The sequence below is a fragment of the Euleptes europaea genome, chromosome 14, assembly GCF_029931775.1.
Source record: "Euleptes europaea isolate rEulEur1 chromosome 14, rEulEur1.hap1, whole genome shotgun sequence".
In the NCBI taxonomy this organism is placed as follows: domain Eukaryota; kingdom Metazoa; phylum Chordata; class Lepidosauria; order Squamata; family Sphaerodactylidae; genus Euleptes; species Euleptes europaea.
In genome coordinates, this window is record NC_079325.1 from 38,503,436 (window position 1) to 38,527,355 (window position 23,920).

Here is a 23,920-nt window from a genome sequence, read left to right on the forward strand (position 1 = left end):
GCAGGGAATGCTGGCTCGCGTCGTTCTGGTGCGCCCAGCTCTGTGCGCCCCATGTGCCAGAACGACGCGAGTCAGCGTTCCCCACCCTGACGGCCAGCTGGGAGGCGGGCGGGGCGCACAGAGCGGGCCCGGCCGCCTCCCAGCTGGCCTTCAGGGCGGGGAACGCCGGCTCGCGTTGTTCTGGCGCGCCCAGCTCTGTGCGCCCCGCCCACCAGAACGACGCGAGCCGGCGTTCCCCACCCCGACGGCCAGCTGGGAGGCGGGGGGCGCACAGAGCGGCTGGGCGCACCAGAACGACGCGAGCCGGCGCTCCCTGCCCCGATGGCCAGCTGGGAGGCGGGGGGGGGGGGCGCACAGAGCGGCTGGGCGCACCAGAACGACACGAGCCAGCATTCCCTGCCCTGACGGCAAGCTGGGGGGGGCGTCTTATGGTCCGGTGCGTCTAATGGAGCAAAAAATACGGTACTTTTCTGGTTACAAAGAGCCAATCTATCCTTGGTGCATGTCAGCCCAATCAGTGGGCGAAAACGCACGGTCACTTTAGCCTCCTTTATTCCCTGTTTCAGCCAGGATTCAGCCAGGATAGAACACATGTGTTTCGCTGAACGTGCGTTCGATCCTGGCTGAATCCTGGCTGAAACAAGGAATAAAGGAGGCTAAAGCGACCATGCGTTTTTGCCCCGAGACTCTAGCCAGGAGCCTCTTTGCATTACCATCACCAAAATGGACTGAGGACTTGGCTCACTGTTGTAACTCTCTTTCACTTAGTGTCCATAGTTTGTCTTTAGGTTGGCATCTGGGATAGAGGGGAGCAAGTTTCACTTTCAGAGGGGTCAGATTTTGCCTGAGGGCAATGTAGGGTTGCCAACCTCCAGGAAAAAGCTGGAGATCTCCTGCTATTACAACTCCAGCCGATAGAGATCAGTTCACCTGGAGAAAATGGCTGCTTTGGCAAGTGGACTCTATGGCATTGAAGTCCCTCCCCTCCCCAAACCCCGCTCTCCTCAGGCTCCACCCCAAAAACCTCCTGCTGGTGGCGAAGAGGGACCTGGCAACCCTAGGGCAAAGAGGTGTTAACCCTTGGTCAAGGCCCTTCCATGCAGTGCTCCATCCCAGAACTTGCATGTGCTGCTTTTTGTGCCTTGGCTGCTTAAAGTCCAGCGCTGACAGTTTTCCACTAAGTGTGTAAGCATGTTACCTTTTTGACCAAGATGGTGAGTCCCTGGTATTTGAAAGGCTTGGAGAATTCAATGTATTGCGCTCGCTCGTTGTTGATAGTCAGTGGGGCCACAATCATATCCGCTTGACCGCTCAGCAGCTCCCCCATCATCCCATTCCACTCTTTCTTGTTGCTGTTGTTCACCTGCAGGGACACCCCAAGTGCTATTGTGAGTATCTGATCTGCAAGCAAATTCACTCTGAAATCTGCAGCAATCTTCCATTGACAGAGAGGTAGCAATTTAACCTGCTCCCTTTCATATTGTCTCCTGTCGAGAGCATTGGGGACTGAAAGTGAAACCGTTGAATGAACTATTTGCAACTGTCTTTGCTCAGACCTTAAGAGCCCTTTTCAGCTGCCATGAAGACCAGGCCTGAAATAAGTGCTAGGAGCCTAGACTTCTGCTTGGTCCACAGAATGGCATCTTTTACTTTCTGTACTTCAGGATCCCAGGTCACTGACCCCCTTAGTTGAACAGCATCTTCTCTTAGGGTTGCCAACCTCCAGGTAATAGTGCAGGAATCTTAGGCTATAGTTACTACAACACAAATGAGTGAAACATCAAAGTGTAATCAATGCATACAATAGTGGAAAGGGACAAACATACAACTATATACAATGGTATTTCAATAGTCCACAAAGGTATGTATAAATGTGTTTTTTTCAATAGTCCATAAGGGTACATAGATCCAAGAAGATTCCAATAGTTGGTCACAAGACCTCAGCAGATGTGTAAAAGACTATTATGAAAGGAAGACGATCGTTTCATTCTTCATCAGTTCCATTCAATTCATGCAGTTCAAAAGGTATACAAGGTTCAAAAATTCATTTCTTCCCCTTAGGGATAAATCTTATAACTATATCCACAAAGGAACTGTTACATTTGCAATGACTTCTGTTTATTCCAACTATATCCTCTATAGATTTTAAGTCATATGGACTATTACATTTGCCAATGGATATAGTTATAAGATTTATCCCTAAGGGGAAGAAATGAATTTTTGAACCTTGTATACCTTTTGAACTGCATGAATTGAATGGAACTGATGAAGAATGAAACGATCGTCTTCCTTTCATAATAGTCTTTTACACATCTGCTGAGGTCTTGTGACCAACTATTGGAATCTTCTTGGATCTATGTACCCTTATGGACTATTGAAAAAAACACATTTATACATACCTTTGTGGACTATTGAAATACCATTGTATATAGTTGTATGTTTGTCCCTTTCCACTATTATATGCATTGATTACACTTTGATGTTTCACTCATTTGTGTTGTAGTAACTATAGCCTAAGATTCCTGCACTACTTTCCTTATCCTTGATATTAGTGCAGAGGTGTTGATTTTGGTTTGCTCAACCTCCAGGTAATAGCAGAAGATCTCCTGCTATTACAACTGATCTCCTGCCGATAGAGATCAGTTCACCTGGAGAAAATGGCTGCTTTAGCCATTAGACTCTATGGCATTGAAGTCCCTCCCCTCTCCAAACCCCGCCCCCCTCAGGCTCCGCCCCAAAAACCTCCTGCCGATGACGAAGTGGGACCTGGCAACCCTATCTTCTCTGTGTCTGGACTTCCCTGTAGCCCTGAAACCTCTTCCCACTTACTGGAACAGACATCAGAAACTGCTTTTTGACTCCTTGCATGTTTTAGCTGAACTTGCATTTAACAAATGGGAGAGGAAAATTATATTCCAAATATCCACACGTACCCGCTCTTGTGTGCCAAATTTACCATCGCCTACAAGGTGAACTTCATAGGTAAAATTCATTGTCTTAGCAAGCTTGATCAGTAGGTCAATACAGAAGCCATAGCAACACAGCATCACACTGGGGCGTCCTATGGAAGAACAACCAAACAGATTCATAGAAGAATCCCTCAACGGCAGCCATTCAGATGCCACATGCATTCTCCCCCACTACATCTCAAATGAGAAATCCAGTTCAGAGGCAGCTACCTAATTTGGAATAAAATCCACACAAATCCATTATCACATCTGTTTTCCTAGATCTGAGCCAAAGAGAAAATGTGAGCTGTTGAAGAATTCATTTTGTTTCATTTTGATGTTCAGCCTGCATCTTAAGTTGTATGAAACTATCCCCAAAGGGAAAAATGTACAGCAACGCGACCACCAACAATTATTATATAAGATTCCACAGTCAAGCATACATATTGGCTTTTATGCATAAATTATTCAATCACATACAGCATGTAAATATAGTATAGTACAGTTGACAATCAGTGCAGCCGCACGTCCTCCGAAGAGAGAAGAAAAAAAATGGCAACGCCCTAAAAAGTAAAGGAACGAGCACTAAGGTGTGCTTAATTCAAGGTCCTTCAAGGTGGATTCTTGAATTCAAGGTGGATTCTCTGCGCCTGCCGTTTTTGAAAGGAAGAAAAACTTCCCAGCACAAGATTTACTACTCATGGGGAATCACACCACAGTTTGTTGTGGAATTCAGTTACAGTTTGAGCATAAATCATCGTCATTTCGCCTTTAAAGAACGGAACTTTAACCACAGAGGACCTTGAATTAAGCACACCTTAGTGCTCGTTCCTTTACTTTTTAGGGCGTTGCCATTTTTTTTTCTTCCCTCTTCGGAGGACGTGCGGCTGCACTGATTGTCAACTGTACTATACTATATTTACATGCTGTATGTGATTGAATAATTTATGCATAAAAGCCAATATGTATGCTTGACTGTGGAATCTTATATAATAATTGTTAGTGGTCGCATTGCTGTACATTTTTACCTTTGGGGATAGTTTCATGCATCTTAAATTGGGCACTGGATCATGGAATTTTCAGTCTTTGTTGAGTGACATTAAAATGTTGTGCCTGCACTTTTGATCAAACACTGAATCATGGGATTTGCAGACCCCCAAATGAGCATACATTCTTATGCCTGCATTACTGGAAACTACACAGCACCATGCCATGGATAGTTATCCAGATATCTATTTCCTTCTTCCTTCACATTGCTTCCAGCAAAAGAATGGTTCTATTCAGGCCAGTGAACAATACTGTGACTGGCAGCCCATTCCTGAGCAGCGCCGGTATCCCGGGAGGCGTTCCCGGGGTGTAACAGCGCCAGGCTGGGGGTGGGGCTGCCTCCTAAGCCATTTCAGCCCGGGAACACCCCCCCTTTTTTGCCAAGATACACTACCTATGAGGGTTGCACGCATTTTTTGCGCTGGGAGGAGGTTTTGGCGGGGCCGAAACCTCCTTTGGAGGCAGTGCAGCTGCGTTGCCTCCTAAACCTGGCACAGGCATTCCGCTCAGGAATGCACTGTAAATTTACATTCCTAACTCCCATTAGCATAATCTCTACTATGACATGGTTTTACCAATTACTTCAGCAAGAAGACACTAGATTACAGCATTTAGTTTTTCTTGGCACCGTTTAAGTTATCTTGGCAAATAAATGGAAGTGTTTCTTTGAGTACATATGGAACCTGTGGTTCCATGTATGAGTTATAGGTCGAGAAATACATGCATATCTTTCTTCTGAGCATGCTGAGGCAATGCAGCCATTAATAACTCATTTGTTCCCCGGGTTAGCTATGGTTGGGTGATTTTATATGAGCGATCATAAAGACACGGCAGCTTCCTGGGTAACCTTTGTTTGTAAGTTTAAATAAGAGTGGATTTAGATGCCATGCACATGACAAAACACCAGCATGAATGGAGGGGCTCAGGCTTCAACTGGCAATGTCAGTACTTGGATTCAAAACCTCACAAGCTGAACTTGTATCCTTGTTACTGTGTCCAAAAAGGTCAACACCTTAACCTATGCTTCAGTAGAAGGTTATTTTGACATCTGCCCTCTTGTATAGTGGTTTAACCAAAATGTATTTTTTTTATACTGCTGGATGGGTAAGGCAATGCAACTGCAAGAATTTTATGTTTGGTCTAAGGACCGTAATAAATCTACATACAAACATACACCCTCTTCTGTTACAGCCTGGTTCATATTTGCTCCCTGAGAGTCTCTCTCAAAATTCTCCAATGCAAAATTTGCAAAATATTTTATTTTCATTATTTGATAAAGCAAGATATTTGAGTTCAGTTGATAAGTGAACATATGAAGCTGCTACAATGGGTCAGACCATTGGTCCATCTGGCTTAGAATTGTCTACTATGACTGGCAGCGGCTTTTCAGAAAGTCAAGCAGAGAAGGGTCTTTCCCCACCATCTACTATCTTGGTGAGCAGGAGATACTAAAGACTGAAACCAGAAGCTTCTGAATATAAAGCACACACTTTGCCAGTGATGGCCCCTCTCTATATAATCTACTTTATATAAGGTGATTAGTCCATTAGCGTAGAGCCGATTCCTGTTTCAAACTCCATGCATCCCCACATGGACTTTCGACAGATGTGTTCTTGGAATATCCTGCTGGCAACTTAGTTCCCAGGTGCATGCATGGGTCTGATTTGGAGTGGGACTGCAGTATGTGAGGAAAAGGGGTTTAAGCATTCCCTCCTGCATTGTTTTCCTGAAACGGCTACAGGGAGTAGCTATATGCCTGCTAGGGTAACTTACAGGTACCAATAGTGACTCAGGTAGAGAAAGGTCTGGAGATGTCAGAGGCTAAACTTGGGATGCTCTGCTTACAAATTATGTACCCTGTCACCAAGCCACAGTTCTTCCAATGCTGAGGTAAGATGTCATCACAGTCAACATGAGAATCTAATTTTGACTGGCAAAACGGAGACAATTCATTTCAATTGTTTTGTCCATTACTTGTTGCTGACCAATATTCTTTGTTGTTGTTGTTGTTGTTGCCATCTATTTTGCTGTCAATGCAAAGAGTTACCTGGCATAGTCTCATTAGGCCCAGTGCAGAGGACCTGCTGCACCAGCCCCCCAGTACTGTTGAGCAGGGCTTTGCATTTTCCATCTAACATGGTTGGCTTCACGTAGACAAAGGGCTCTTGGTGGATTGTGACGATCTGCCAAAAAGAGGGTAGTTCCTTTCAGAAAAGGTATGTCAAATAACATACAGTGCTTGGACTCTTCATGCACTGCCATGTTTCTTCACACATTGTGTGATTAACTTGTGAAACTCACGGCCATAAGATACAGTAATGGTCACTAGAACAGATGACATCAAAAGGGGACTACACAAATTCACGGAGGATGGGTTGATCGATAGATATTTTCAATTATGGCTAAACAAAACTTCCATGTTCACAGGCAATCTACTTTTGGATACCAATTGCTTGGGGTAGTAATGAGGGAACTCTGTCTTCATCATTCCCTGCTTGTGGGTCTTCCTAGGCGCATCTGGTTGGCTGCGGTGGGAAACAGGATGCTGCACTAGATGGCGTTGGTCTAGTTTGATCCAACAGGGACCTTCTTGCACCCTTAAATGTTGAATCTAATCTACCTGGGAATTACATATTTTGCCCCAAAAGCCCTGCCACCAATCTCAGATAGGAGGGAGGGTCATTAGTGGGAAGGGGAAACATATGTTACAACTGAATAGGAAACTGAAACAACAGAGCACGTTCTACTGCGCTGTCCACTATATCAAGAGGTTCGCTCTAAGTTTATCTAAGTTTATCTCCCCCTGGCTTAGTCTGTACTCCAGCCATACAGGTCAGGAGTACATTAAAATGTTGCTTATAGATGAAAATCCACAGGTAACAGTAGAAATGTCTGTTTTGTGCAGTGGCCTGTAGAATCCGTCAGATGCTGCTAAAAACATCGTTAGGTCAATAATTTTAAAGGGTAATATATATAGTTTGCAGAGTGCAAACAACTTTTTTTTTTACTATTTGTATAAACTTGTGGGTAGAGCTTAATACCAAGGGTTTTAGTGGTAAATTGTGAAGAGCTGTGCTAGTTATGAATGTTTTTAATAAAGATTGATTGATTGGTTACAACTGAATTTATTACTCTTTATCAGTGCCAGCCCGAGGATTCTAGTACATGTCCCTGGTGAACCTATTTTGCTTTTGCAGTTTTCAGGGGATGCCTTGTCTAAAACGTTGCTTGTGAGAGTTGCAAAAATTGCAATCTTTGGCACAATTTACACAAAACAGCAACCCATATTTGCTATTATGGAAACCTTTTATAGGATAATATTAGCCATTTTCTTTCCAAGCATACTTTTGACTAAAAGATTGTCTAACAGGACCCCCTTACTGTGAGCTTTACCTTTAATTTTGTTGACATTTCGTAGCCCTGTGGTGTCTCCGTTTCTCCTCCAGGCCAGATGATCTTGCGGTCATTGGGCAGGAACTGTGGAGACACAGTAGTTGGGAATTACAATGTCCCTCTTGGTTGACCTGGTTGGGTGGGCATGGAATGCAACAACAGGACACTGCAGACATCCATGAAATTCTACAAACTTTGGCCCATCCAGAGGGCTTAAAAGTTTAAAATCCAGCAAGTTCTTAGCCCTTAAGCCTAGGCAAGAAAGGCTTGGTGGAAGCATGTGATGCAATCTTTAAAAACAACAACAACTAGAGCAGTGATGAGCAGGTTTCTTGCCATCAGGATTTAATTATTTTTTCCTCTCCCTGACTTGCAGAAGCAGAGTAAATTATGAAAAACAGGCCTGTGTTTTGCAGGTGTTATTCAGAAATTGCAGAATTTCTTTGAATTTGTGTGTACTGTTTTTTTCCTTTCATAATGCCTCAAAGCGAAATATCCCCATCGTCAAAAATGCTGCACATTTCCTTCCAATGTGAGATCAGGCAAGGAATGCCTACAACCCTCTCCCTTCCTTGGTCTATGGCCCTTTGGCAAAGCTCAGAACCATACATGCCCTCTCAATGGGAGCTGTAAGAGGAGTAACATTCCCATATGATAATACTTAAGAGGTCAGAGTAGTGAAAGATCTTAGCCATTCATCATCCCACATCTCCTCTGGGGACATACGTACGTGGCTACCATTGTAGACTCCAACTTGCACCAATTTATTGTTCTGTAAATTCATGACACTGTAATTGGCATATTTCCGGTCTCCATCTTCGTTGAACTCCACCCGGCCAGTTACACCCTCTGCATACTTGGTCTGCATCAGCACTCTAGAGAAAAGACCATTGTTTAGGTTTCAGAAAGGGTCGTATCAAGCCCATAAATAAAAGGCTGTGTGTGTGTGTGTGTGTGTGTGTGTGCACATGTGTGCATGCTGTTCAGAAATCTGCAAAGGTCATTGTTCATTTTTTTAAATGGTAAGTTATCAATATTGGTGGCCTGGGGGCAGGTGATTAATACCACAGGTGGTTAAGAAAGAAGCAGATTGTCAATCAGGCAGATTATGTAGGCTGTCAAGTAAGCAGATAAACAGCTTGATTTGCAGCTGAGTGACGATTTGCTCTCACTATGGATCCAGGCCAGAGTCAGAGATTAAGATCCTATTGGCTGTTTGTGTTGTGGGATCCCTGCTGGCCTGGAAGTTGTAGTGCCACTCCTAGCCAGCTGAACTCTCTCGTGCAGCTCTCTTTGCTTGCAAGCTGCTACACTGGCTCACACAGTAAGATAACTGAGCCCTGGTTCAGGGGCCCAGCATGTAAAAACAGGTTGCTTTCCCTGAAGGCTATAGGGGTAAGCTTCAAAGTGTATGGATGGCACTTGGAGAAATTGTGTGTGTGGAGGGCATCTCTCCTGTCTATCCATTATCTCTCCCACTCTCTCAGACTCCTCTCTCTGACCTTCTCTTCTCTGGTCAACTCCCGCTTTCAACCATCCTTTCCTATACGCTTCTGCTTCCCTTGAGCAGTTGACTGCTCCTTTGTTAGGCCTTTCTATTGTCTACTATATCCTTCTGTAGGCCTTTCTGCTCGCCCTGCCCCTCTCACTAGGATTGCCAGCTCCGGGTTGGGAAATACCTGGATATTTGTGAGGTTGAGCCTGAGGAGTTCGGGATTTGGGGAGGGGAGGGACTTCAATCCCATAGAGTCCAATTTCCAAAGCTGCCATTTTCTCCAGGTGAACTGATCTCTATCAGCTGGGGATCGGTTGTAATAGCAGAAGATCTCCAGCTAATATCTGGAGGTTGGCAACCCTACCTCTCACATCAGAGCACCTCAACCAGTAGCACACAGGCCCTCTTCCTAATTAACCTCTATAGAATGACACTGACTCTTGTGAGTAGGGTTGCCATGTCCCTCTTTGCCATCGGTGAGAGGTTTTTGGGGCAGAACCTGAGTAGGGTGGGGTTGGGGAGGGGAGGAACTTCAGTGCCACAGAGTCCAATTGGCAAAGCGCCCATTTTCTCCAGGTGAACTGATCTCTATCGGCTGATCAGCTGTAATAGCAGATCTCCAGCTAGTACCTGGAGGTTGCCAACCCTACTTGAGATAATGGAGTCCCTACCAGGCCTGAGGAAAGCAGAACCAGCAAAGCAGCTACCTCTTGAACAGAGGCCCTGTCTTCCAGATGTTAGTGTTTCCCACACAGCCCCTTGGTGGGTCTGTAATGTTCTCCTTCTCAAACAAGTCATGAACAGCCTGGGCCACCACAGCCACTGCGTCCCTGATGTGAGCAGATTCGTTCTTCCCATTCATAAGCTGCAAACCAATAAGCCCTAGAACAAAGAAGACACACTGTTAGCATTGTTTGGCTGGAGCATTGTTTGGCTATGACTCAGTTAGATGCCTCTGGGAGCTCAGAAGCAGAGTGTGAAGGTATTAGCCATTCTCTGCTGTATTTAGAGATATACTGCTGAATATGGAGGTTCTGTTAGCTACCGTGGCTAATGGCCATGGATGGATTTGTCCTCCATTAATTTTTTCTGTTATTATTATTAAAGTTATCTAAGACTACGGAGTCCAGTACAATCGATAGCACTGAATCATATAAGTGGAATTAGACACGGTGTAAAAAAAGTGGGTTTCATGTGCTATGGGGAGAAAAATCTGTGTGTTACCGTTCCCTCCACTTTGAGCACAGCACAGCTCAGATTTGTCTGTACTACCACAAAGCCCCATATGCATGCAAATCCTCCATCAGCATTTCCTGGAGATCTAGGAAAGAGAGGAGGATGGGCCAGGTGGAAAACGGAAGTACTACACGTCGAAAAGGCAGCAAGGAAGAGATGATGTTACTTGAGGATGAGGGCCCCAAAATAACAGTAAGCAAAAGAGGCGCCATACCTTCTGGTGCATGACGCAGGGCATTGCCTGAGATCTCCCTTTCCCCTACCAGCCACACATAGCCTGGGCCAGTCATGTTTTCTTTGGCTGCCGACGTGTACACAGTTGTAGCATCATCCTCACTGAAAAAAGAACAGAGGGATACACTCAAAGGATGATTCTTGCTCCTCCCTAGATGTTCACCCCAGAAGAACTCTCTGCCAGAGGCCCTACCACCTGGAGGAAGATATAGGTCAATATACCAGGAAATGCATTTCCTATAAGTGGCAGGTGGATCGATTTCTTAGACTGAGAGAGACTCCAGAGTGTGAGATAAGGAAAAAGTGGATAGGGAAAAAGACTGCTGTTGAAACTCAAGAGGCACAGCTTCACAGCTGATGCAAATGAACAACTCTGGTATAGGTTATGGATTATTTTTCCAAGGGTCGGACTCCATGCTTGTATGAATTCCATAACATTCCCTGTGTCTGGTTGCCTGGATCTGGTTCAATTCACAAGGTAGGAGTTTAGTGTGGGAGACACCTACCTCCAGTAATGAAACACTGCGATGGAAAACAAGAATGAAGCAATGTTACGAAAGAAACATCCTGCTTTCACAGAATTTTCCTGGTACAGGTACAGATTTTCACAAGTAAAAAAGCAGGTCTCTGCCCCCAATAAGATTACAATGCAGTTGGGCAAAATCAACAACTGCTCATACACATGCTTTCTGCTCTGTGGCCTCCATCTTATGGAGTGGCCTGACTGAGGAGGTCAAGAAGGCTCCCACTTCTCTGGCTTTCCACAAATGAAGCAAAACTGAATTATTGAATGGGGCTTTTCCACACAGGTAATAGGGTTGCACAGTTCCAGGAAGCATAGCCTTGTTTGCTGTCAGTAACATGATTACATAGCCAAATCTGATTGGTTATGTAGTGTCAAGATGTCACCCCACTTATTATGAAATCACACCTTGGCTAGAGACTTGCCCATGTTACCTCCAACAAGATGAAGTAAGAAGAAAAGAAAAGCCAGTGCATCAGCACTTGTGATGGAAACAATAGCAATGAACAAGACTTGAAAAGGTGGACATTTGTGTACTGGAGTTGATGGTTAGGGGAGATATTTTGACAAAAAACACCCCCTCCCAACAACAGTGTTTCTAGGCCAAAAATGGAAAAAGGCAAACACTTTGATAACTCAGACCAGAGCATCTGATAGCTTACCTTGCAGAGAGGATAATAACCCGGGCCTCCAGTTCCTTAGCTTCAAGCAGCAGCGAAGTCACATTTTTTGTTCCAGGTTCAAACTGAAGCACTTTCTCAGCCTGTAAATGGTATGAGCAAAGCAGGTTAGTTTGATAGCCAAGCAGCTTTGAGTGAGAGCCATGCTTTCTAGGAAAGAGAATCAATCATACTCTTTCAAAGCACTGCTAAGTATGGAAAGGAAGGGTAGCTAAGTCGTTTTCATTTCTTTCTCTTTTTTTCTTTCTTTTATTATTATTTTTTGTTTAGGGTTCTTTTTCCCCCTTTTAATTTTTTTTTCTAGATCTGTTTTTAATTTTTTTTTTGCACTGTGCATGCAAACTGAAGTCACTCAAGACCCAAAAGAGAGGCGTGCATTTGTATAGGAAAGAGAAAAAAGGCATATATAGAGATATATATTTATTTATTTTGCAATGCAATTGAAAACTCAAACCAGTGTTGTTTTTCAAAAAATAAAAAAACCACGGGAACTGAAAAATAAAAATAAAGGTCACAAGGTTTGCCTCTGGGAGGGGGGGATATCAACGTGAGCATCTCACACCAAGGAACTGTTTCCTTTCAGGGTGGGAGGGGGGAAGGAAGGGCAGGGAAAGCAGGAAGGGATTGGTTCAATTGTCCAAGAAAGAAAAAAAAACTTGCAAGTTAATTATTGCTTCACATGCATGTCTCCAAAAGAAATATTTCCAGGGTCGGCTTGCTACATTTCCATTCTCAAGATCAAACCAAACTTATATCCCAACATAAAAGAGCGTGCTACCAAAAAACATGGAGCTTGCTTGTTTGCTTGACATATATATATATATAATATTTTTTTGATTTTCTTTTTTTTTTTTACTTTTTTTTTTTGTGCCTGTGGCTATTTTGTCATTTTGCTAGTTAGGTTGGTGGGCGGCGTGCATTGTCCATGCAAATATACCTTGGGTCCTCGCTTGTTGTCAAAGGATAGTTGTTCGAGGTTTTCATAGTTCCTTTTTTTACTCTGATGAACAATGTGCACAGAAAAAATATGTAGACACAGAAGAATATTATAAACAGTTGAAAAAAATGACGTGTAGTAAAGCAATCCAAAATCCAACTCCTCCTCCACTGCTTGGAAAGGGGGACTCAATAACCCTGGAGCACGCAAAGCCCATGATTGGCGGTGAGGGAGAGCTTTCCAGGATGCCGCTGTGCTAGAATGGAGCCATTTTTGGTAATGGTCAGCAACTGGGCCCCTGGGGCTGAATCCAGAAGGAGCCATCTAATCTATCTCCCATTTGCTGATTCATTTGTTATTGCCCTCCTGTTCACCTAAAAGTGATAAGCAACTGTTCACCAACGGGTCTGTTTAGGGTTGCCAGGTCCCTCTTCACCACTGGCAGGAGGTTTTGGGGGTGGAGCCTGAGGAGGGTGGAGTTTTGGGAGGGGAGGGACTCCAATGCCATAGGGCCCAATTGCCAAAGCAGTCATTTTCTCCAGGCGAACTGATCTCTATCGGCTGGAGATCAGTTGTAATAGCAGGAGATCTCCAGCTAGTACCTGGAGGTTGGCTACCCTTGGTCTGTTATCACCATGTAACCACTTGGTAAGTCAGTTTCCTGAACTTGCCAGCTGAGTGCTGAGAAAAATCTGATCCCTGTCCTATCTCTGACCAAAATTAATGGAAGCAATGTGAAATGCTCTTCTCCACCTGGCAGGTTGCAGCTTGCTCACTCAAGCGGTGATACGTTACCACTTGAAAAAGAAATGTCTGTATTCTGTCTCGGAGGGAGTACAGAATAAAGGAATGTTCCAGAGAGAGGATGGGGGCAGCCCTTCTCCTTTTCCTTTCTTCCCTAGTCGCCTCCCGAAGTGAACATGAGGACTGGAGTGCCTCACTGGGTCAGACCAAAGGTTCAAGTAGTCCAGCATTGTGTTTCTGACAATAGCCAACCAGATCCCTGTAAAAAGCTCACAAGCAAGGCTCAAAAACAATAGCACTCCTCTGTTGTTGGTTTCTAGTATCTTGTCTTCACAGCTCTGAACATGGAGGTTCCATTTAACTAGCATGACTAATGGACCATTCCAAACTGTGTGCAGGGCATGATTCTAATATGCTGTTGAGAGAACTGCTAGAGGGCCAGAAGTAATGTACTAATTCATAATTAAATTCCCCAATGAGTACAAAGCACTCATCCACAGAGGTGGCTGCCTGCTGCATCTCTGCATGATTTGCTGCCCTGCTGTGGCCTCCTTCCAATCAGCCTTCCCCAAGGGCGATGGTATGAGTCATTCTGCTCTGTCTTTGCTTCAGGTACGTGTAGATCATTCAACCAATCCTGATGCAGCAGAATTGCTTGCCGTCTGAGGAGTCTTCTGTTGTGCCTCTGCATGAGTCACTGATCTGAGCTTGCCTCCTAGTCATGCAGAAATACATGATAGGGACTCCTCAGAGGGTGGATAATTCTTGCACTCTAAAAATGAAGCTTTTCATTAATAACATATGAACTGTGCCTCCTATTTTAAGAAAAAAAAGGCATATCAGCTATTGGAAGTTTGGGGGGAAAAACCTTTCCAGGCAATGTCACAAACACCTCGTTGGGACTTACTTCTAGATAAGCACGCTCAGGGTAGGATTGTAAAGCGAATTGTAGTAGCTGATACAGAACTTGAGAATATCTTCTTTTAATTAAAAAAAACAAGCAAGTTTCTAGTCCTTATGAATGTGTGAGCTGGTTTCTTCAAAATATATTGTCAAAATAATTAGAGAGGTGGTCTAGATGTCCCTACCAATCATCAGAAGTCGGGATGCTGGTTCAGAATGATGCATGGGCTTTCTCCATAGTCCTAGCCACTCTGTATTTATGTATAGATTGCCTCACACAGTGTTTGATCTGTTTAAAAAGATAGACCCTGGTACTTGATCCTGCCTTGAAATGTTAAGGTTTGCCTGTCGCACAGTCACGTTTGCAGTGGTGGGAAAGAGCTGCCAGGAGCTGATGCAGCATTGTGGTTAAGAGTCCAAGCAATGAGCTTGGCAGGAAGTTCCCGGGTTCAGATCTCAGCTGCTCATGCCTCAGCTCACGGAGTGGCATTTGCAAGCCACTCTCTCAGTCTCAGCCTCCTTTTCTGGAGGGCAAGTTCATTTAAACCCCTCTCAAGCTTTAGTAGATTAATTGTTTGGGGACTAATTTTAAATGGCGGAACTCAGTATGGACCTTCTCCGGACTTGAGATCTGTTGGCGTTGCCTTGTTGCGAGCGCCAGCATTAACAGGCATAAGGTTGGTGGGCATTCATGATAGGATCTTTTCAGCTGTGGCCCCCACGTTGTGGAATTCTCTGACCCTGGATATACAAATAGCCCCATCTCTTCTTGCTTTCTGTTGGAAATTCAAAAGGCTTATTCAGTCAGAAGGGTTTTGAAGACTATGTTCCTGGCATTGAAGCCTTTAGTGCGCTAAGAATAGCTTGCTGCTTTCTTAACTGTTTTTAATTGTTTTGCTGCTTTCACTGTTTTTAACTAGTTTTAGTGATGGCTGTGTTTGCATTATGATTATTGATTTTATGAATTTATATTTCATGGTTTAAATTGATTGCATTGATTTTTATAGTTGTAAAATGCCCTGAGCACAGAAAGACAAGAGTGAAATCTTCTAAATATTATACAGAAACACTTACTGTGACAAGGAATTAAAAATAAACAATTAAAGATTACCTTTCATCTAACAATGGATGGCAGGTTTTAAATTTCATTTACCAATATTACAACTTTGACAATTTATTTAGATGTAAGTGATTATTTCACTAATTTAATCTGTTCAAATGCAAATGTTAATCAACTAATAAAAGTTTTATTTCAGAGGGAAGGGTAAATTGTTTTGGGAGATTTGGTTGCATTGATTTTAAATAGTCAGCCAATTCTTTTGCTGCAGGCGTTGTGGTTTGTTACAGTATCTCACTTGAGCCACACACCCTATGTCAATGTTTTCAGAGTGGCTGCTGCAGGTCTAATGGGATTTGCCTCAGCACTGACCCATTCTGTACTTATAAACAATATAGACAAGCTCATAAAGAGAGGCCAGTCTGCCTCTTAACTGCTCCTATCCTGGTCTAAACTACAAATAAAGGCCATTTATGCATGGGAGGTTTTGCCTTGGATTTGCTGCTTTCTAGATGCACATTTCCCCCATTTGAATTCTCAAAACTCTGCACGGGGGGGTTGTTTTTTAGTTTTGAGAATTCAGATGAGGAAAATGTACATCTACAGAGTGGCAAATCCAAGGCAAAACCTCCCGTGCATAAATGGCCAAAGACTTGCAGGAGACCTTATATTCCTGGGGACCCCTGTGTGTGTGTGTGTGTGTGTGTGTGTGTGTGTGTGTGTGTGTGTGAGAGAGAGAGAGAGAGAGAGAGAGAGAGAGATTTCATATTTGAAAAATCATTAAAAATACCCTCAAAGGTAAAGGTAGTCCCCTGTGCAAGCACCAAGTCATTACTGATCCATGGGGTGATGTCACATCCCACCGTTTACCAGGCAGACTGTGTTTATGGTAGGGAGGCCAGGTCCCTCTCTGCCACTGGCAGGAGGTTTTTGGGGCGGAGCCTAAGGAGGACAGAGTTTGAGGAGGGGAGGGACTTCATTGCCATAGAGTCCAATGGCCAAAGCGGCCATTTTCTCCAGGTGAACTGATCTCTATCTGCTGGAGATCAGTTGTAATAGCAGGAAATCTCCAGCTAGTACCTGGAGGTTGGCAACCCTAGTTTACAGGGTGGTTTGCCTTTGCCTTCCCCAGTCATCTACACTTTACCCCCAGCAAGCTGGGTACTCGTTTCACCGACCTCGGAAGGATGGAAGGCTGAGTCAACCTTGAGCTGGCTACCTGAACCCGACTTCCGTCGGGATCGAACTCAGGTCGTGAGCAGAGCTTTGACTGCAGTACTGCAGCTTACCACATTGCGCCAAGGGGCTCTTCAAAATACCCTTACATGCAGAAAACTAGTGTTTCAGTGAGAAAAGTGTTAGACTCATTTTCTTTTTTTGTGAAGGAGCATGAATAGGATGTCCCATCTGCAGTCTGAATGGTAGTATCCAGCAACAGTTATATGATGCTTTTGCCTATGAACATCGTCTCTTTCTTTCCTACGCAATATGTCTGGAAAAATGTGTTGGATGTATGGAGATGAGGAAGTGGGCATGTTGTTATAAACTGAGAGTGTTGTAGAAATGGGATATCACTTACCCATGCAGTAATTAACCATCTGCACAGTACTGCACAAGCCCCGTTTTGCCTTCTCATGATTCCTACTGCCCGTGGTCAGTCATATGTTACTGGCTTTAGTTTAACTGCTGGTTTTACCTTCCATTTTTATGCTGTTGTTTGATACTTGCTTTTAATCATTTTTAAAAAACATTTTAAGGTATTTTATTCTTGTTGGAAACCACCTTGGGATTTTGTCGTTGAGAGTTAAAGGCACTGATTGTACCAACGTAACAATGTGCCCTTCTACATATTGTAATAGAGAACGAATGCTCTCTTTGTAGATGTTGTCTTTATTGGATTTTTGTCGAATGAATATAGGAGAGGGGTGTCGATGCCAGGGCAAGGACAACCCGGAGCTCAGGGAGGTTGGAAGTGCAAGTTCCATCAGAATGGGACTATTGGCCTACCCAGGACTGAGAAGCAGGCAGAGAGACTGAGAAATAGGTAGGGGAAGCTGGAGACTGCAACTATGTGAAAAGGTCCAGGTAAAGACTATGGCCTGGGCTGTGTGTGTGTGTGTGTAGTAGCCAGGCTAAGCCAGAGCAAACTAATGGGCTTCCTGGATAGGTGGAGCTATGCTGAAACCTGGGAGGCTTAGTAAACTGTTTCCACCATCTCTCTGCAGCCCTGAGTAGCCTGTCACTTGTCAGGGCCCCCCCAGTTGGACTCCTGGTTGTTGCCAAGGGAATAGGGTTGCCAGCTCCAGGTTGGGAAATACCTGGAGATTTTTGGGGCGGAGCCTGAGGAGGGCAGGGTTTGGGGAGGGGAGGGACTTTAATGCCATAGAGTCCAGTTGCCAAAGCAGACATTTTCTCCAGGTGAATGTTGTAATAGCGGGAGCTCTCCAGCTACTACCTGGAGGCTGGCAACCCTATGAGAGGAGGTCTTTTCCTAAACTGGGTGGGCTTCTTTCTTTGTCTCTGAGGGATGGGAATTTGACGAGCTCCAGGTTATGCTTCCCCTCATTTCACAGTTGTTGTTGCTGGTTTTGTTTTGTTTTTAAATGTAGGAGATTTTCGACCATGGCAAAGCAAGTGAAATGAATAAGAGTACAAACTTTTGTCAGGTACTACTCAAGACACTGTTGATGCTTAAAGCATAATGTTAGTCATGTTAACAATGGGAAGAAAGAAGGTGTTTTACATACAGAAATCTACATATATACAACAAGCCTGAGACTTTAAACAGGTTTGCCGTAATGGCAACATTTTACGTGGTGTGATGTACTGGATACTGACCTTGGATTCTTTTTCTTCCAAGAGGGTCTCCAGCTTCTTTTGCGCAGCCCGCCCCTCATGATCGTCGCTGACTATGAGAATGATGTGGTTCCACTTATAATAGCGCATCATTTCAAACCAGACATTGGACTGGTGGGAATAGGGGGGGACAGTGCGCAGGAAGGACAGGTGGATGCTCTAGAAAGAAGATCAAACACAATCTTAAAGATTTTAATTAATTAACAAACACAATCTTAAAGATTTTAATTAATTAAAATATGTATATCCTGCCTTTCCGGTTTATTTCTGTGGCGGCTGATCATCAGGGCTTTGTGAGTTCTACATGAGCATAGAAATGGTGCGAGGGGACAATAGCGTTAACATGCTTAGGGCTTTTCAATTTAGCAAAATATTAATAAGAGGTAACTGGAACATGATTTGACTTTATGTACTTATGTATGTTGGGGAGAGAAGGAAATTACTCCTCCCTTTCTCAGAACTTAAGCCCAGGGAGATTACACAGTAAAAACAGATTAGCCATCAGGACAAACAAAATAAACTAATGTCTTTACACAGTACAGAATGAATATATGGAATTTACTGCTGCATGTTATAGCAAAGACAACTAGCTTGGATGGAAAAAGATTAGAAAAATTCATGGAAGAAGAAGAGTTGGTTTTTATATGCCGACTTTCTCTACCACTTAAGGAAGAATCAAACCGGTTTACAATCACCTTCCCTTCCCGTCCCCACAACAGACACCCTGTGAGGTAGGTGAGGCTGAGAGAGCTCTAAGAGAGCTGTGACTAGCCCAAGGTCACCCAGCTTGTGGGTGGGGGAGTGGGGAAACCAACCCGGTTCACCAGATTAGAGTCCACCGCTCATGTGGAGGAGCGGAGAATCAAACCCGGTTCACCACATTAGAGTCCACTGCTCCTAACCACCGCTCTTAACCACTACACCATGCTGGAAGAGGAGGCGTCTATGTAGTAAAAAATAAATCTCCATATTGTGCTTGTTGGCTTCCTGAAAGGCAACATGGATGACTTGTTTTGGAGTTAAGATGCTATTCTTGATGAATCCTTGGTCTGATCCATCAGGGCTCTAATATGTTTTTAACAAATATTCAGTCATAATCAGCCCAGTCACAGGATCAAACTACATGAGACACTTGGAGTTGCATGTTTGAAGATCCTAAGCATTTGTTGTAAATAGGACCTGATTCGCATCAGGACCATGGTGCTAGTGAAGGTGGGTAGGTTATTGTCAGAGCTGCTATTTGCCCCATTGGGGAAAAATATAGGTAACAAACAGAGGCCAGCTTTAAGGTTTCTTTATGCGCTTCCTTTCTAGAACCCAGATGAGTTTAAAACAAGAGGCCTGCCTTAATTTTCATTGCAGTCATCCATAATTATGTGTCCCTCTGCCAACATTACTATCACCCCAGGTATCTGAATGCCTCCAAGCATTCTTTCTGGCTGCCCTCTATACCTTGCCCTCCTTCCCAGAAAATTTGAAATGCAGAGCTGCCCCTGCCTCTCTCTGCTTGTTTCCAGCCCTCTGCTTTCAAGCCCTCCTCAGAACCAACATTTCTCTGAGCCCTGATTCCTTTGCCCTCTCCCAGTTCTTCCCCTCCATCCGTGGTTTGTCAGCCATGCCTTCCCTTCATCTTGCTCTCTGGTCTCCACATTTCTGTTGATATTGATCCACTGGTTTTATTCTAAAATGTATGTCCTACTTGTTCACTCAGTATAACTGTAGATTCCTGGAAGCAGAAACCTATCCTTTTTTTTTGCTTGTCCTAGAATGTGTCTTCCTTGTACATTGATATCCAAGTAACCATCATCACGATAATAATAATGCATCAGTTTACCTTATCTGAATATATAGACATGCGTGTTGTCAGACCAATAACAGGGATCCTATAGAAACCGGCTGTGTATGACACAGGCGTTGGCGTTAGGTGGTCATTTGGAGCTGGTGGGTGGCTCACTAAGATGGCATAGACCTGTAGGAAATAGGATACCAACATTGATTTACACATGTGGCCCTTATCATAACCCCATAGAGGGGTCCACTGCAGAATCATAGAATCATATAGTTGGAAGGGACCATCTAGTCCAACCCCCTGCACAAGTCAGGAAATTCACAACTACCTCCCCCCCCACACCCCCAGTGACCCCTACTCCATGCCCAGGAGATGGCCAAGATGCCCTCCTTCTCATCATTGTCACTGGTGTATGATAGCTGAAATGGATAATGACTTGAGAGATATTCTGGAGCAGACTGTACTTGATGGATGGATGGCCTGTTAAAGCAGACGTTGCTATGCTTTGCTTCCAGTTTTGCAATTTACATGACTGATGTACTTATTAAGAAACTGAATGACAGTTTGGGTGTCAGCCTTGCCCCAGTCTTCCCATGTAAGATTATTCTTTCATCCCTCACCTTGTTAAAAAAAATTGTAAAGAGTTGCAAAACTGACCCAGAGACAGGTAAGGAAAGGGGAGGAAGGGAGACAGGTTTAAGATATTATGGTCACCAGCTAATCAGAGCCCTCAATAAGCAGATCTTCCCTACTCAAGCTCACAGAACTGTATTTTTAAAATAAGCGTTCATTAGAGCTAGTATGTGGGTTTTGGGGTTTTTTTGGCTGTCAAGTCACAGGTGACTTATGGCGACCCCATAGGGTTTTCAAGGGAAGAGACATTCAGAGGTGGTTTGCCATTGCTTGCCTCTGTGTCACGCCCCTGGTATTCCTTGGAGGTCTCCCATCCCATTCAAATACTTGCCAGGGTCGAGGCTGAGAGTGTGTGACTGGCCCAAAGTCACCCAGCAAGTTTCCATGGCACAGTGGGGATTCAAACCTGGGTTTCCCAGATCCTAGTCCAACACTTTAACCACTACACCAATTGTGTGTACTCACCATGCAAAGTGAATTGTCTCTGAAATCACATTCAACTTTCTTGGGGGTGGGGTGGGGGAACTACTGCCTATCTCCAGTCTAAAAATCTATGGTAATTTACCCTCTGCTTTAAAGGATCAGGAAAGGGACTGAAAATAAACAACCAGTATTTTAATGCCCCTGATACAGATCTATGGCACAGCTGCAAGTGGGACACACTTTGCACAGTTCTGGTAATTCCTTCTCAAAAATTGTATAGTGGCGCTGGAAAAGAGTAACCAAAATGATTAAGGGACTGAAGCATCCTCCCCAGGAGGAAAAATTAAAGAGTCCGAGGAAATGACTAAGGGGGAACATAATAAAGGTTTATAAGATTATGCATGCTATGGGGTAAGGGGAGAAAAGAATTTTTTCTCTCCATTTCATAACGGAATTTGAGGTCATCCAATTAAATTGATGGGCTATAGCTTAATGGCAGACAAAAATATGCTTCTTCACACAACACATAATTAAAAAGGAGACTGGTGAAATTAATAGAGGATAGGATGTTATTTTATGTCATTTTAATGTTATTTTAATGTTTTGTATGATAGATTGTGATGGCCCTGGGCCACAAACAATAAACTTTATCACTATCACTAATAGAGGATAGGCCTATCAATGGCTATTAGCCATGACAGCTAAATGGAACCTCCATTTTCAGAGGCAATGTACTTCTAAATACCAGTTGCTGGGCACAACAGCAGTGGGGACGCTGTTTATGGACTTTGCAGCTGGCTACCATGAAAAACAGAATGCTGGCATTTGGCCTGATCAAGTACGGCTCTTCGTGTCTGTGAGTGTGTGTGTGTGTGTTAAGTGCCATCATGTCGTGTCTGATTTATGGCAACCCTATGAATTAATGACCTCCAGAAAGTCCTATCGTTAACACCCATGCTCAGGTCTTGCAAACTGAGGGCTATGGATTCCTTTATTGAGTCAATCCATCTCATGTTGAGTCTTCCTCTTTTGCTATTGTCTTCAACTTTTCCTAGCATTATTGTCTTTTCCAGTGACTCTGATCTTCTCGTAATGTTACCAAAGTATGATAGCCTCAGTTTAGTCATTTGAGCTTCTTAGGAGAGTTCAGGCTTGATTTGATCAAGAACCCCCTTATTTGTCTTTTTGGCAATCCACGGTATCTGTAAAACTCTCCTTCAACACCACATTTCAAATGAATTAACTCTCTTCCTGTCAGCTTTCTTCGCCCATATATATTAATGGGAAATATTATGACATGAATTATCTTGATCTTGGTCGCCAGTGACACATCCTTACCCTTAAGAATCTTCTAGCTCCTTCATGGCTGCCTTTCCCAGTCTCAATCACCTTGTTGCAGTCTCCTTGTTTTCTTGTTGCAGTCTCCCTTTTGGCTGATGATGGAGCCAAGGAATAGAAAATCTTGAACAATTTCAGTTTCTTCATTGTCAACCTTAAAGTTGTATAATACCCCAGTAGTCATTACTTTTGTCTTTTTGTTCAGCTGTAATCCTGCTTTGGCACTTTCTGCTTTAAACTTCACCAGGAATTGTTTCAAGTCTTCACTATTTTCTGCCAGTAATGTGATGTCATCAGCATATCTTAATTTTTAAATGTTCCGTCCACCAGTTTTCCCTCCACCTTCCTCTAAATCTAAGCTAGCTTTCCTTATGATATGTTCTTCATAGAGATGGGAAAGGGAGATAAAATACATCCTTGTCTGATACCTTTGCCAATTAAAAGCCATTCTGTTACTCCATATTCTATCCTAACAGTAGCCTCTTGTACAGAGTACAGGTTGCGCATCAAAACAATCAGATGTTGTGGCTCATCCATTTCTTTTATAACCAAACATAGCTTTTCATGATCCACACAGTCAAAAGGTTTCTGTAATCTATGAAACACAAGCTGATTTTCTTTTCAAATTCTCTCGTATGCTCCAGTAACCAACATAAATTTACAATATGATCTATGGTGGCTCTTCCTTTTCTGAATCCAGCTTGAACACATGGCATTTCTCATTCTATATATGGTAACTGTCTTTGTTGTAAGATTTTGAGCATCACCTTATTCATGTGTGAAATTATTGCAGTGGTCTGATAGTTGCTGCAGTTTTTGACATATCCATTTTCTGGAATTGGAATGTAAATTTAGTGTTTCTAGTCTTGTTTTGTTTTCCATATTTGTTGGTATATTCTTATTAAGATTTTAATTCACTTTGTTTTAATGGCTTGGAATAGCTCTGTTGATATCCCATCTCTTCTAGGTGATTTGTTTCTCCCAATTGCACCTAGTGCAACTTTCACTTCACTTTCTAAAACTATAGGTTCTTCTTCAAAAGTTTCTTCATTGCAGGAATCTCTCATCCTTCTGTATAGTTCTTCAGTATGTTGGTGCCATTTTTTCTTTATTTTGTCCTGTTCAGTTAATGCATTTCTGTATTGATTTTTCAGCATGCCTAACTATGCTTTAAATTTCCTTCTGATTTCTTGGATCTTGTGGAACAGATTTCTTGTTCTTCCTTTTTTGTTGTTCTCTTCTATTTCTTTACACTTTGTCTCTATGTATAAGTTGCTGGAAAGCTGCATTTAGACTTCTGATTCCATTTCTGTCACCTTTTACTTTTGCTTCTTGTCAGTAGCAATTTGAAGAGTTTCATCAGTCATTTCTTTTGGCTACAGGAATAGTCTTTGCACATTCTTCCTTGATAGTATCTCTGGTTTCAACCCATAGTTCTTCTGGTTCACGTTCACTTGGACTTAGTAATGCATATCTGTTCTTTACATGGTCTTTAAACTCATCAGGAATATATATATTGTATTTTGGCACTATTAATGTTTTGGTGTTTTCTTCAGCTTTATTCTAATTTTTTATGTTAACAATTCATGTTATGTGCCACAATCCTGGTTTTGTTTTAGCAGAGAGAACAGAGCTTCTCCATCTTCTGCTTCCGATTATGTAATCTATCTGATTCCTATATTGG

General features: G+C 43.2%; 1 protein-coding gene across 19 annotated transcripts in view; it reads right to left on the reverse strand.

The window, feature by feature from the left end:
• The window catches only part of GRIN1 (glutamate ionotropic receptor NMDA type subunit 1), a 56,689-nt gene that overhangs the window by 23,172 nt on the left and 9,597 nt on the right, over positions 1–23,920 (reverse strand). For 16 of the 19 annotated variants that reach the window (XR_008933785.1, XR_008933783.1, XR_008933784.1 and 13 more), the window contains exons 2-12: positions 19,888–20,022; positions 18,036–18,212; positions 12,494–12,556; positions 11,539–11,639; positions 10,334–10,455; positions 9,591–9,765; positions 8,119–8,263; positions 7,389–7,472; positions 6,043–6,178; positions 2,934–3,061; positions 1,199–1,363 (exon numbers count right to left, since the gene is read on the reverse strand). Coding sequence is in view for 14 of the 19 variants with exons in the window: in XM_056860992.1 (XP_056716970.1) it covers positions 1,199–1,363; positions 2,934–3,061; positions 6,043–6,178; positions 7,389–7,472; positions 8,119–8,263; positions 9,591–9,765; positions 10,334–10,455; positions 11,539–11,639; positions 12,494–12,556; positions 18,036–18,212; positions 19,888–20,022 (1,431 nt within the window). In the remaining 5 variants the exon portion in view is untranslated. The remainder of the gene's footprint in view (positions 1–1,198; positions 1,364–2,933; positions 3,062–6,042; positions 6,179–7,388; positions 7,473–8,118; positions 8,264–9,590; positions 9,766–10,333; positions 10,456–11,538; positions 11,640–12,493; positions 12,557–18,035; positions 18,213–19,887; positions 20,023–23,920) is intronic. The other 3 variants (XM_056860997.1, XM_056860990.1, XM_056860985.1) reach the window with 1 other exon arrangement.